Source organism: Dendrobates tinctorius, unplaced genomic scaffold (assembly GCF_039654945.1).
Source record: "Dendrobates tinctorius isolate UK_male_01 unplaced genomic scaffold, ASM3965494v1 ptg000214l, whole genome shotgun sequence".
Classification (NCBI taxonomy): domain Eukaryota; kingdom Metazoa; phylum Chordata; class Amphibia; order Anura; family Dendrobatidae; genus Dendrobates; species Dendrobates tinctorius.
This window is the reverse complement of record NW_027361881.1, coordinates 1,885,952-1,900,000: the sequence shown is the minus strand read 5'-3', so window position 1 is coordinate 1,900,000 and position 14,049 is coordinate 1,885,952. Positions and strand designations below refer to the sequence as shown.

The 14,049-nt window shown below is 52.9% G+C and overlaps 1 protein-coding gene across 2 annotated transcripts in view; it reads left to right on the top strand.

Moving 5' to 3' along the window:
• Positions 1-14,049, top strand: part of IRF8 (interferon regulatory factor 8) — a 42,324-nt gene that overhangs the window by 14,879 nt on the left and 13,396 nt on the right. For both annotated transcript variants that reach the window (XM_073554886.1, XM_073554887.1), the window contains exon 2: positions 6,597-6,770. In XM_073554886.1, the coding sequence (XP_073410987.1) occupies positions 6,597-6,770 (174 nt within the window). The remainder of the gene's footprint in view (positions 1-6,596; positions 6,771-14,049) is intronic.

Sequence of the window (14,049 nt, the reverse complement as noted above, 5' to 3'; positions counted from 1 at the left end):
GGGGCTTCAGACCGTGCACTCGCTTGGGGGCTTCAGACCGTGCACTCGCGGGGGGGGTGCTTCAGACCGTGCACTCGCTTGGGGGCTTCAGACCGTGCACTCGCGGGGGGGGTGCTTCAGACCGTGCACTCGCGGGGGGGTGCTTCAGACCGTACACTCGCTTGGGGGCTTCAGACCTTACACTCGCTTGGGGGCTTCAGACCGTGCACTCGCTTGGGGGCTTCAGACCGTGCACTCGCTTGGGGGCTTCAGACCGTGCACTCGCTTGGGGGCTTCAGACCGTGCACTCGCTTGGGGGCTTCAGACCGTGCACTCGCTTGGGGTCTTCAGACCGTACACTCTCTTGGGGGCTTCAGACCGTGCACTCGCTTGGGGGCTTCAGACCGTGCACTCTCTGGGGGGGGCTTCAGACCGTGCACTCGCGGGGGGTGCTTCAGACCGTGCATTCGCGGGGGGTGCTTCAGACCGTGCACTCGCGGGGGGTGCTTCAGACTGTGCACTCGCGTGGGGGCTTCAGACCGTGCACTCACGGGGGGGGTCTTCAGACCGTGCACTGGTGGGGGGGGCTTCAGACCGTGCACTCCCGGGGGGGGCTTCAGACCGTGCACTCACGGGGGGGGTCTTCAGACCGTGCACTCGCGGGGGGTGCGTCAGACCGTGCACTCGCGGGGAGTGGCTTCAGACCGTGCACTCTTTGGGGGGCTTCAGACTGTGCACTCCCGGGGGGCTTCAGACCGTGCACTCCCGGGGGGCTTCAGACTGTGCACTCGCTGGGGGGCTTCAGACCGTGCCCTCGCTGGGGGGCTTCAGACCGTGCCCTCACTGGGGGGCTTCAGACCGTGCACTCGCTTGGGGGCTTCAGACCGTGCACTCGCTTGGGGGCTTCAGACCGTGCACTCGCTTGGGGGCTTCAGACCGTGCACTCGCTTGGGGGCTTCAGACCGTACACTCTCTTGGGGGCTTCAGACCGTGCACTCTCTTGGGGGCTTCAGACCGTGCACTCTCTGGGGGGGGCTTCAGACCGTGCACTCGCGTGGGGGCTTCAGACCGTACACTCGCTTGGGGGCTTCAGACCGTGCATTCGCTTGGGGGCTTCAGACTGTGCACTCGCTTGGGGGCTTCAGACCGTGCACTCTCTGGGGGGGGTGGCTTCAGACCGTGCACTCGCGGGGGGGGCTTCAGACCGTGCACTCGCGGGGGGGCTTCAGACCGTGCACTCGCGGGGGGGCTTCAGACCGTACACTCGCTTGGGGGCTTCAGACCGTGCACTCTCTGGGGGGGCTTCAGACCGTACACTCTCTGGGGGGGGGGGGCTTCAGACCGTACACTCGCGGGGGGGGCTTCAGACCGTGCACTCTCTGGGGGGTGGTTTCAGACCGTGCACTCTCTGGGGGGGTGGCTTCAGACCATGCACTCGCCGGCCGGGGGGCTTTAGACCGTGCACTCACTTGGGGGCTTCAGACTGTGCACTCACTTGGGGGCTTCAGACCGTGCACTCCTGGGGGGGCTTCAGACCATGCACTCGCCGGCCGGGGGGCTTTAGACCGTGCACTCACTTGGGGGCTTTAGACTGTGCACTCACTTGGGGGCTTCAGACCGTGCACTCCTGGGGGGGCTTCAGACCGTGCACTCGCGGGGGGTGCTTCAGTCTGTGCACTCGCGGGGGGGCTTCAGACCGTGCACTCTCTGGGGGGGGCTTCAGACCGTGCACTCTCTGGGGGGTGGCTTCAGACCGTGCACTCGCGGGGGGGGATGGCTTCAGACCGTGCACTCTCTGGGGGGGGGCTTCAGACCGTGCACTCTCTGGGGGGGCTTCATACCGTGCACTCTCTGGGGGGTGGCTTCATACCGTGCACTCGCGGGGGGGGGCTTCAGACCGTGCACTCGCGGGAGGGGGGCTTTAGACCGTGCACTCGCAGGGGGGGCTTCAGACCGTGCACTCGCGGGGGGTGCTTCAGACTGTGCACTCGCGGGGGGGGGGCTTCAGACCGTGCACTCACGGGGGGGGGGGGCTTCAGACCGTGCACTGGTGGGGGGGGCTTCAGACCGTGCACTCCCGGGGGGGCTTCAGACCGTGCACTCCCGGGGGGGGCTTCAGACCGTGCACTCACGGGGGGGGGCTTCAGACCGTGCACTCGCGGGGGGTGCGTCAGACCGTGCACTCGCGGGGAGTGGCTTCAGACCGTGCACTCTTTGGGGGGCTTCAGACTGTGCACTCCCGGGGGGCTTCAGACCGTGCACTCCCGGGGGGCTTCAGACTGTGCACTCGCTGGGGGGCTTCAGACTGTGCACTCGCTGGGGGGCTTCAGACCGTGCCCTCGCTGGGGGGCTTCAGACCGTGCCCTCGCTGGGGGGCTTCAGACCGTGCCCTCGCTGGGGGGCTTCAGACCGTGCAGACCGTGCACTCTTTGGGGGGCTTCAGACCGTGCACTAGCGGGGGGGAGGGGGCTTCAGACCATGCCCTCGCTGGCGGGCTTCAGACCATGCCCTCGCTGGCGGGCTTCAGACCGTGCAGTCGCTGGCGGGCTTCAGACCGTGCAGTCGCTGGCGGGCTTCAGACCGTGCAGTCGCTGGCGGGCTTCAGACCGTTCACTCGCTGGGGGGCTTCAGACCGTTCACTCGCTGGGGGGCTTCAGACCGTGCCCTCACTGGGGGGCTTCAGACCGTGCCTTCGCTGGGGGGCTTCAGACCGTGCACTCGCTGGACTGGGGGACTTCAGACCGTGCACTCGCTGGGGGGACTCTACCTGCACTATACATAGATGCACAGGAAGCTGCATTTGGTTTTTAGTTTCGCTCTACTTCCTCCGCTAATGAGGGCGGGGGGGGGTGATATCAGTGAGTAACGTCGTCCGTGGCCCCTAGGATCATCTGGGCCCTTTTATTTTCTATTAACTCTTTTCATGCTGATCCTAAGCTCAGCGATGTGTAGCCGTTCCGGTGGGTTGGGCCTGTGAAAAATGTGCTGTCCGTGCCGCTCATTGGGTGACCTGTGTACTGGTCTTATTCCAGTCGTAGGCCGGTCTTATACTGATCTTATAAAAAGTCTTATGCTGGTCTTATACTGGTCTTATGCCGGTCTTATACTGATCTTATACTGATCTTATACTGATCTTATACTGATCTTATACTGATCTTATACTGATCTTATACTGATCTTATACTGGTCTTATACTGATCTTATACTGATCTTATACTGATCTTATACTGGTCTTATACTGATCTTATACTGATCTTATACTGATCTTATACTGGTCTTATACTGGTCTTATACTGATCTTATACTGATCTTATACTGGTCTTATACTGATCTTATACTGGTCTTATACTGGTCTTATACTGATCTTATGCCGGTCTTATACTGGTCTTATACTGATCTTATGCCGGTCTTATACTGATCTTATACTGATCTTATACTGGTCTTATGCCGGTCTTATACTGATCTTATACTGATCTTATGCCGGTCTTATACTGATCTTATACTGATCTTATACTGGTCTTATGCCGGTCTTATACTGATCTTATACTGGTCTTATACTGATCTTATGCCGGTCTTATACTGATCTTATGCCGGTCTTATACTGATCTTATACTGATCTTATACTGATCTTATACTGATCTTATACTGATCTTATACTGGTCTTATGCCGGTCTTATACTGATCTTATGCCGGTCTTATACTGGTCTTATACTGATCTTATGCCGGTCTTATACTGATCTTATACTGATCTTATACTGATCTTATACTGATCTTATACTGGTCTTATACTGATCTTTTACTGGTCTTATACTGGTCTTATACTGGTCTTATGCCGGTCTTATACTGATCTTATACTGATCTTATACTGGTCTTATGCCGGTCTTATACTGATCTTATACTGGTCTTATACTGGTCTTATACTGATCTTATGCCGGTCTTATACTGATCTTATACTGGTCTTATACTGATCTTATGCCGGTCTTATACTGGTCTTATACTGATCTTATGCCGGTCTTATACTGATCTTATACTGATCTTATACTGGTCTTATGCCGGTCTTATACTGATCTTATACTGGTCTTATACTGGTCTTATACTGATCTTATGCCGGTCTTATACTGGTCTTATACTGATCTTATGCCGGTCTTATACTGATCTTATACTGATCTTATACTGATCTTATACTGGTCTTATACTGATCTTATACTGGTCTTATACTGATCTTATACTGGTCTTATACTGATCTTATACTGATCTTATACTGGTCTTATACTGGTCTTATACTGATCTTATACTGATCTTATACTGATCTTATACTGGTCTTATACTGGTCTTATACTGGTCTTATGCCGGTCTTATACTGATCTTATACTGGTCTTATACTGGTCTTATGCCGGTCTTATACTGATCTTATACTGATCTTATACTGATCTTATACTGGTCTTATACTGGTCTTATGCCGGTCTTATACTGATCTTATACTGGTCTTATACTGATCTTTTACTGGTCTTATACTGGTCTTATGCCGGTCTTATACTGATCTTATACTGATCTTATACTGGTCTTATGCCGGTCTTATACTGATTTTATACTGATCTTATACTGGTCTTATACTGATCTTATGCCGGTCTTATACTGGTCTTATACTGATCTTATGCCGGTCTTATACTGATCTTATGCCGGTCTTATACTGGTCTTATACTGATCTTATGCCGGTCTTATACTGATCTTATACTGGTCTTATACTGATCTTATACTGATCTTATACTGATCTTATGCCGGTCTTATACTGATCTTATACTGGTCTTATACTGATCTTATACTGATCTTATGCCGGTCTTTTACTGGTCTTATACTGATCTTATGCCGGTCTTATATTGGTCTTATACTGATCTTATGCCGGTCTTATACTGATCTTATACTGGTCTTATACTGGTCTTATACTGATCTTATACTGATCTTATACTGGTCTTATACTGATCTTATACTGGTCTTATACTGGTCTTATACTGATCTTATGCCGGTCTTATACTGGTCTTATACTGATCTTATGCCGGTCTTATACTGATCTTATACTGATCTTATACTGGTCTTATGCCGGTCTTATACTGATCTTATACTGATCTTATGCCGGTCTTATACTGATCTTATACTGATCTTATACTGGTCTTATGCCGGTCTTATACTGATCTTATACTGGTCTTATACTGATCTTATGCCGGTCTTATACTGGTCTTATACTGATCTTATGCCGGTCTTATACTGATCTTATACTGATCTTATACTGGTCTTATGCCGGTCTTATACTGATCTTATACTGATCTTATACTGATCTTATACTGGTCTTATGCCGGTCTTATACTGATCTTATACTGGTCTTATACTGATCTTATACTGGTCTTATGCCGGTCTTATACTGGTCTTATGCCGGTCTTATACTGATCTTATACTGGTCTTATGCCGGTCTTATACTGATCTTATACTGATCTTATACTGGTCTTATGCCGGTCTTATGCCGGTCTTATACTGATCTTATGCCGGTCTTATGCCGGTCTTATACTGATCTTATACTGGTCTTATGCCGGTCTTATACTGATCTTATACTGATCTTATACTGATCTTATACTGGTCTTATGCCGGTCTTATACTGATCTTATACTGATCTTATGCCGGTCTTATACTGATCTTATACTGATCTTATACTGATCTTATGCCGGTCTTATACTGATCTTATACTGGTCTTATGCCGGTCTTATACTGATCTTATACTGATCTTATACTGATCTTATACTGGTCTTATACTGATCTTATACTGATCTTATGCCGGTCTTATACTGATCTTATACTGGTCTTATGCCGGTCTTATACTGATCTTATACTGATCTTATGCCGGTCTTATACTGATCTTATACTGATCTTATACTGATCTCATGCCGGTCTTATACTGATCTTATACTGATCTTATGCCGGTCTTATACTGGTCTTATGCCGGTCTTATGCCGGTCTTATACTGATCTTATGCCGGTCTTATGCCGGTCTTATACTGATCTTATACTGGTCTTATGCCGGTCTTATACTGGTCTTATACTGATCTTATACTGATCTTATGCCGGTCTTATACTGATCTTATACTGGTCTTATGCCGGTCTTATACTGATCTTATACTGATCTTATGCCGGTCTTATACTGATCTTATACTGATCTTATGCCGGTCTTATACTGATCTTATACTGGTCTTATGCCGGTCTTATACTGATCTTATACTGATCTTATGCCGGTCTTATACTGATCTTATACTGATCTTATGCCGGTCTTATACTGGTCTTATGCTGGTCTTATACTGATCTTATACTGGTCTTATGCCGGTCTTATACTGATCTTATACTGGTCTTATGCCGGTCTTATACTGGTCTTATGCCGGTCTTTTCTCTGCTGATCTCGGTAAATAGTCTGTAGATGACGCGGACTTTCACCCGTCAGTAAATACTGGAGCATTCTCCTCCGTCCTCAGGTGCGACGGCTCCTGTAGTAATAACCACTGAGCCAGGATTGTGCGCACATTTCATTCTCCTTTATTCTTCTGGTCTCCTCCTGACCTTTTACACTTTTCATGGCAGATGTGCGATCGTAACGGCGGCAGACGGCTCCGGCAATGGCTGATTGAGCAGATCGACAGCAGTATGTACCCGGGACTGGTGTGGGAAAATGGCAGCAAGACGCTGTTCCGTATTCCATGGAAACACGCAGGAAAGCAGGATTATAACCAAGAAGTGGACGCCTCCATATTTAAGGTAAGGGGTGCGGGGTTTCACCTGTACATTGGGGTCTCCGCTTTTCTCTAGTAAATGTCTATTATCAGAATTGAGATGGGAATAATGACTGAATGTTGTGTCTGCGGCTCGGGCTGAACGGAGACGGGGGCGCTGCTTTGCATTCTGCCGTCCTGGAAGGAGCGAGGTTAATGGGACATTCAGGTACTTCCCTTTTACTGAGCAAATAAAACATTACACAGACCGTCCACGCCGGGCACGTTACACACGGACCGTCCACGCCGGGCACGTTACACACGGATGGTCCACGCCGGGCACGTTACACACGGATGGTCCACGCCGGGCACGTTACACACGGATGGTCCACGCCGGACACGTTACACACGGATGGTCCACGCCGGGCATGTTACACACGGATGGTCCACGCCGGGCACATTACACACGGATGGTCCACGCCGGGCACGTTACACACGGATCGTCCACGTTACACACGGATGGTCCACGCCGGGCACGTTACACACGGATGGTCCACGCCGGGCACGTTACACACGGATGGTCCACGCCGGACACGTTACACACGGATGGTCCACGCCGGGCACGTTACACACGGATCGTCCACGCCGGGCACGTTACACACGGATGGTCCACGCCGGGCACGTTACACACGGATGGTCCACGCCGGGCACGTTACACACGGATGGTCCACGCCGGGCACGTTACACACGGATGGTCCACGCCGGGCACGTTACACACGGATCGTCCACGCTGGGCACGTTACACACGGATGGTCCACGCCGGGCACGTTACACACGGATGGTCCACGCCGGGCACGTTACACACGGACCGTCCACGCCGGGCACGTTACACACGGATGGTCCACGCCGGGCACGTTACACACGGATGGTCCACGCCGGGCACGTTACACACGGATGGTCCACGCCGGACACGTTACACACGGATGGTCCACGCCGGGCACGTTACACACGGATGGTCCACGCCGGGCACGTTACACACGGATGGTCCACGCCGGGCACGTTACACACGGATGGTCCACGCCGGGCACGTTACACACGGATGGTCCACGCCGGGCACGTTACACACGGATGGTCCACGCCGGGCACGTTACACACGGATGGTCCACGCCGGGCACGTTACACACGGATGGTCCACGCCGGGCACGTTACACACGGATGGTCCACGCCGGGCACGTTACACACGGATGGTCCACGCCGGGCACGTTACACACGGATGGTCCGGCAGCTGAGGTTTCTCTGTCCTGTGCCCCCTTAGTGACTGAATGCCTTACACATTGGGGCATCTGTGTGGTCACACATCCTTGGTCCTGAGGTTTCCATCCTCCTCCTCCTCACTGCTCGCTTATCTCTCTGCTCCTTTCATTCTCTATGTAACAGAAAGTGAAAGACTCGCAGGAATTTTTATGACCTTGGGGTTTTTACTGCGACACTTGATAAAGTTTCCAAGAAGATTTTCCAAAAATTACTGAAAGAAACTGGAGTGATTTGATGAGACTCGTGCGTATTAGTGTTATTCCTCAGTTTTCTGTGTTCCTCCTGTTGCCAAGACCTCCTAGCTCTGAATTCCTCATTGGTTTGCAGCCCCCTATCAGCCCCCTAATGATGCCACTGCTCTCTTTCCCCTCTGTTGTCACTGGATCCGTCCTCGGTAGATCTAATGTGATCAGTGGAGCGTGCGTAGATGCACTGAATGACCCTGTGTGATAAAGCCCTCTCTTGGGTCTCGGGGGTCCTCACTGATGTGACCACTTGTAGCACAGCTCAGCTATGTTATACTCAGCTCTGAAGATACCACCCAATCGCCCTGTGTAATAAAGCACCCTTACTACATCCTCATTACCCTGACTGTCGGGTTGTAGCATGACCTCTCTGATATGCTCAGCTTTGCTATGTTATCCTCAGCTCTGCTATTCTCCACTCTGCTGCACTCAGCTCTGCTGTGTCATTCTCAGCTCTGCTATGTTCAGTTTTGTTATATTTAGCTCTGCTATGCTAAGCTCATGTCTGCTATGCTATTATCAGCTCTGCTATGCTTAGCGTAGCTATGTTATTCTCACTTTGCTGTCATTCTCGGCTATGCTGTGCTCAGCTCAGCTCTGCTATGCTCAGTTCGGTTATATTCAGCTCAGCTATATCATTCTCAGCTCTACCTAACCCAGCTCTGCTATGGTCATTTCCGTTTATACTCAGCTCTGCTTTGCTCAGCTCTGCTATGTTATTCTCAGCTCTACTATGCTCTACTTTGTTGTACTTAGCTCTGCTATGTTATTCTCAGCTGTGCTCTACTGTACTGAGCTCTGCTATGTCATTCACAGCTCTACTATGAAATTATCAGCTCTGATATACTTAGCTCTGCTATGTCATTCTCAGCTCTGTTTTGCTAAGCTCTGGTATGTCATTCTCGGCTCTGCTATGTCTTTCTTGGCTCTGCTATGTTCGGCTCTGCTATGTTCAGCTCTGCTATGTCATTCCCAGTTTTGCTATGTCATTTTCGGCTCTGCTATGTCATTCCCAGTTTTGCTACGTCATTTTCGGCTCTGCTATGTCATTCTCGGCTCTGCTGTGTCATTCTCGGCTCTGCTGTGTCATTCTCGGCTCTGCTATGTCATTCTCGGCTCTGCTATGTCATTCTCGGCTCTGCTATGTCATTCTCGGCTCTGCTATGTCATTCTCGGCTCTGCTATGTCATTCTCGGCTCTCCTATGTCATTCTCGGCTCTACTATGTCACTCTCAGCTCTGCTGTGTTCAGCTCTGCTGTGCATGCTGGCCAGGGCATGATCAGGTTTCCTAGAGGAGACTAGAACATTCCATGTGATGTGTTCATAAAAATGTTTCTACAGTGTTTGTATACCCTCCCATTAGTCTGATTACTCTTCATATTGATTATTTCATCTGGATTCATATATTTTGTAACAAATGTAACATGAAATGTTTATAAATTCATGTTTGTATTAATAACAATAGGAAGGCATAACAACTAGTCAACTACACTATTTTTCTTTTTTCCGTCTTTCTGCTCTCTGTTCCTCCCTCTCTTCTATGTATTTCTTTTTTTGGCCCTGTCTTTCTCATTTTCTTCCCTCTCTCTCTAGCCCTCTCTATCTCTGTCAGCGATCACACAGGACAGCAAAGAGAGGGGCATGCAGCACTGAGGAGGAGCAGAGAGAGGGGCGTGCAGCACTGAGGAGGAGCAGAGAGAGGGGCGTGCAGTATTCAGGAGGAGCAGAGAGAGGGGCGTGCAGCACTGAGGAGGAGCAGAGAGAGGGGCGTGCAGCACTGAGGAGGAGCAGAGAGAGGGGCGTGCAGTATTCAGGAGGAGCAGAGAGAGGGGCATGCAGCACTGAGGAGGTTCAGAGAGAGGGGCGGTCAGCACTGAGGAGGAGCAGAGAGAGGGGCGGTCAGCACTGAGGAGGAGCAGAGAGAGGGGCGGTCAGCACTGAGGAGGAGCAGAGAGAGGGGCGTACAGCACTGAGGAGGACAAACAAAAAGCACAGAATGACAAATGTGCAAAAATACCTTGCAATAAGACATAACAGTAGTCAGCAAGTGCTGATAAAAGGTAATAACAAACACAGGGTATTTAGTCGATACGTTTTTTTGCAAAAAAATGTATACCAAGCTGCCTCACCAACGTCAAGGTAACCCGTATTGAAGCAGTCCCTATCTAATGTATTTAATACCTGAACATATGAACTGTGTCTAAATGAGCAGGATTAAGACAGGCGCTTTCTGGTATGGGCACGTGATGCAAGACAGCTCCTTATGTGCATGTCACACAAGAGAGGGGTGGGGTCTCTCAAATCATGCATAAGCATGAAAAAAACTGGATTAAAAACACACATGTGACATGCACAATGTGAACAAGTCTGTTGGACCATGTTCACTCCACCCTGACTGAAACACAAACAAAAAGCACAGAATGACAAATGTGCAAAAATACCTTGCAATAAGACATAACAGTAGTCAGCAAGTGCTGATAAAAGGTAATAACAAACTGTGTTTGTTATTACCTTTTATCAGCACTTGCTGACTACTGTTATGTCTTATTGCAAGGTATTTTTGCACATTTGTCATTCTGTGCTTTTTGTTTGTGTTTCAGTCAGGGTGGAGTGAACATGGTCCAACAGACTTGTTCACATTGTGCATGTCACATGTGTGTTTTTAATCCGTTTTTTTTTTTTTTTTTTAGCACTGAGGAGGAGCAGAGAGAGGGGCGTGCAGCACTGAGGAGGAGCAGAGAGAGGGGAGGTCATCACTGAGGAGGAGCAGAGAGAGGGGCATGCAGCACTGAGAAGGAGCAGAGAGAGGGGCATGCAGCACTGAGGAGGAGCAGAGAGAGGGGCGGTCAGCACTGAGGAGGAGCAGAGAGAGGGGCGGTCAGCACTGAGGAGGAGCAGAAAGAGGGGCATGCAGCACTGAGGAGGAGCAGAGAGAGGGGTGGTCAGCACTGAGGAGGAGCAGAGAAAGGGGCACGCAGCACTGAGGAGGAGCAGAGAGAGGCAGTCAGCACTGAAGAGGAGCAGAGAGAGGGGCATGCAGCACTGAGGAGGAGCAGAGAGCGGGGCGGTCAGCACTGAGGAGCAGAGAGAGGGGCATGCAGCACTGAGGAGGAGCAGAGAGAGGGGCATGCAGCACTGAGGAGGAGGAGAGAGAGGGGCGTGCAGCACTGAGGAGGAGCAGAGAGAGGGGCATTCAGCAATGAGGAGGAGCAGAGAAAGGGGCATGCAGCACTGAGGAGGAGCAGTGAGAGGGGCGGTCAGCACTGAGGAGGAGCAGAGAAAGGGGCGTGCAGCACTGAAGAGGTGCAGAGAGAGGGGCGGTCAGCACTGAGGAGGAGCAGAGAGAGGGGCGTGCAGCACTGAGGAGGAGCAGAGAGAGGGGAGGTCATCACTGAGGAGGAGCAGAGAGAGGGGCATGCAGCACTGAGGAGGAGCAGAGAGAGGGGCATGCAGCACTGAGGAGAAGCAGAGAGAGGGGCGGTCAGCACTGAGGAGGAGCAGAGAGAGGGGCATGCAGCACTGAGGAGGAGCAGAGAGAGGGGCGGTCAGCACTGAGGAGGAGCAGAGAAAGGGGCATGCAGCACTGAGGAGAGCAGAGAGAGGGGCGGTCAGCACTGAAGAGGAGCAGAGAGAGGGGCATGCAGCACTGAGGAGGAGCAGAGAGAGGGGCAGTCAGCACTGAGGAGCAGAGAGAGGGGCATGCAGCACTGAGGAGGAGCAGAGAGAGGGGCGTGCAGCACTAAGGAGGAGCAGAGAGAGGGGCGTGCAGCACTGAGGAGGAGCAGAGAGAGGGGCGTTCAGCACTGAGGAGGAGCAGAGAAAGGGGCATGCCGCACTGAGGAGGAGCAGTGAGAGGGGCGGTCAGCACTGAGGAGGAGCAGAGAAAGGGGCGTGCAGCACTGAAGAGGTGCAGAGAGAGGGGCGTGCAGCACTGAGAAGGAGCAGAGAGAGGGGCATGCAGCACTGAGGAGGAGCAGGGAGAGGGGCGGTCAGCACTGAGGAGGAGCAGAGAAAGGGGCGTGCAGCACTGAGGAGGAGCAGAGAGAGGGGAGGTCATCACTGAGGAGGAGCAGAGAGAGGGGCGTGCAGCACTGAGGAGGAGCAGAGAGAGGGGAGGTCATCACTGAGGAGGAGCAGAGAGAGTGGCATGCAGCACTGAGAAGGAGCAGAGAGAGGGGCATGCAGCACTGAGGAGGAGCAGAGAGAGGGGCGGTCAGCACTGAGGAGGAGCAGAGAGAGGGGCGGTCAGCACTGAGGAGGAGCAGAAAGAGGGGCATGCAGCACTGAGGAGGAGCAGAGAGAGGGGTGGTCAGCACTGAGGAGGAGCAGAGAAAGGGGCACGCAGCACTGAGGAGGAGCAGAGAGAGGCAGTCAGCACTGAAGAGGAGCAGAGAGAGGGGCATGCAGCACTGAGGAGGAGCAGAGAGCGGGGCGGTCAGCACTGAGGAGCAGAGAGAGGGGCATGCAGCACTGAGGAGGAGCAGAGAGAGGGGCATGCAGCACTGAGGAGGAGGAGAGAGAGGGGCGTGCAGCACTGAGGAGGAGCAGAGAGAGGGGCGTTCAGCAATGAGGAGGAGCAGAGAAAGGGGCATGCAGCACTGAGGAGGAGCAGTGAGAGGGGCGGTCAGCACTGAGGAGGAGCAGAGAAAGGGGCGTGCAGCACTGAAGAGGTGCAGAGAGAGGGGCGGTCAGCACTGAGGAGGAGCAGAGAGAGGGGCGTGCAGCACTGAGGAGGAGCAGAGAGAGGGGAGGTCATCACTGAGGAGGAGCAGAGAGAGGGGCATGCAGCACTGAGGAGGAGCAGAGAGAGGGGCATGCAGCACTGAGGAGAAGCAGAGAGAGGGGCGGTCAGCACTGAGGAGGAGCAGAGAGAGGGGCATGCAGCACTGAGGAGGAGCAGAGAGAGGGGCGGTCAGCACTGAGGAGGAGCAGAGAAAGGGGCATGCAGCACTGAGGAGAGCAGAGAGAGGGGCGGTCAGCACTGAAGAGGAGCAGAGAGAGGGGCATGCAGCACTGAGGAGGAGCAGAGAGAGGGGCAGTCAGCACTGAGGAGCAGAGAGAGGGGCGTGCAGCACTGAGGAGGAGCAGAGAGAGGGGCGTGCAGCACTGAGGAGGAGCAGAGAGAGGGGCGTGCAGCACTAAGGAGGAGCAGAGAGAGGGGCGTGCAGCACTGAGGAGGAGCAGAGAGAGGGGCGTTCAGCACTGAGGAGGAGCAGAGAAAGGGGCATGCCGCACTGAGGAGGAGCAGTGAGAGGGGCGGTCAGCACTGAGGAGGAGCAGAGAAAGGGGCGTGCAGCACTGAAGAGGTGCAGAGAGAGGGGCGTGCAGCACTGAGAAGGAGCAGAGAGAGGGGCATGCAGCACTGAGGAGGAGCAGGGAGAGGGGCGGTCAGCACTGAGGAGGAGCAGAGAAAGGGGCGTGCAGCACTGAGGAGGAGCAGAGAGAGGGGAGGTCATCACTGAGGAGGAGCAGAGAGAGGGGCGTGCAGCACTGAGGAGGAGCAGAGAGAGGGGAGGTCATCACTGAGGAGGAGCAGAGAGAGGGGCATGCAGCACTGAGAAGGAGCAGAGAGAGGGGCATGCAGCACTGAGGAGGAGCAGAGAGAGGGGCGGTCAGCACTGAGGAGGAGCAGAGAGAGGGGCGGTCAGCACTGAGGAGGAGCAGAAAGAGGGGCATGCAGCACTGAGGAGGAGCAGAGAGAGGGGTGGTCAGCACTGAGGAGGAGCAGAGAAAGGGGCACGCAGCACTGAGGAGGAGCAGAGAGA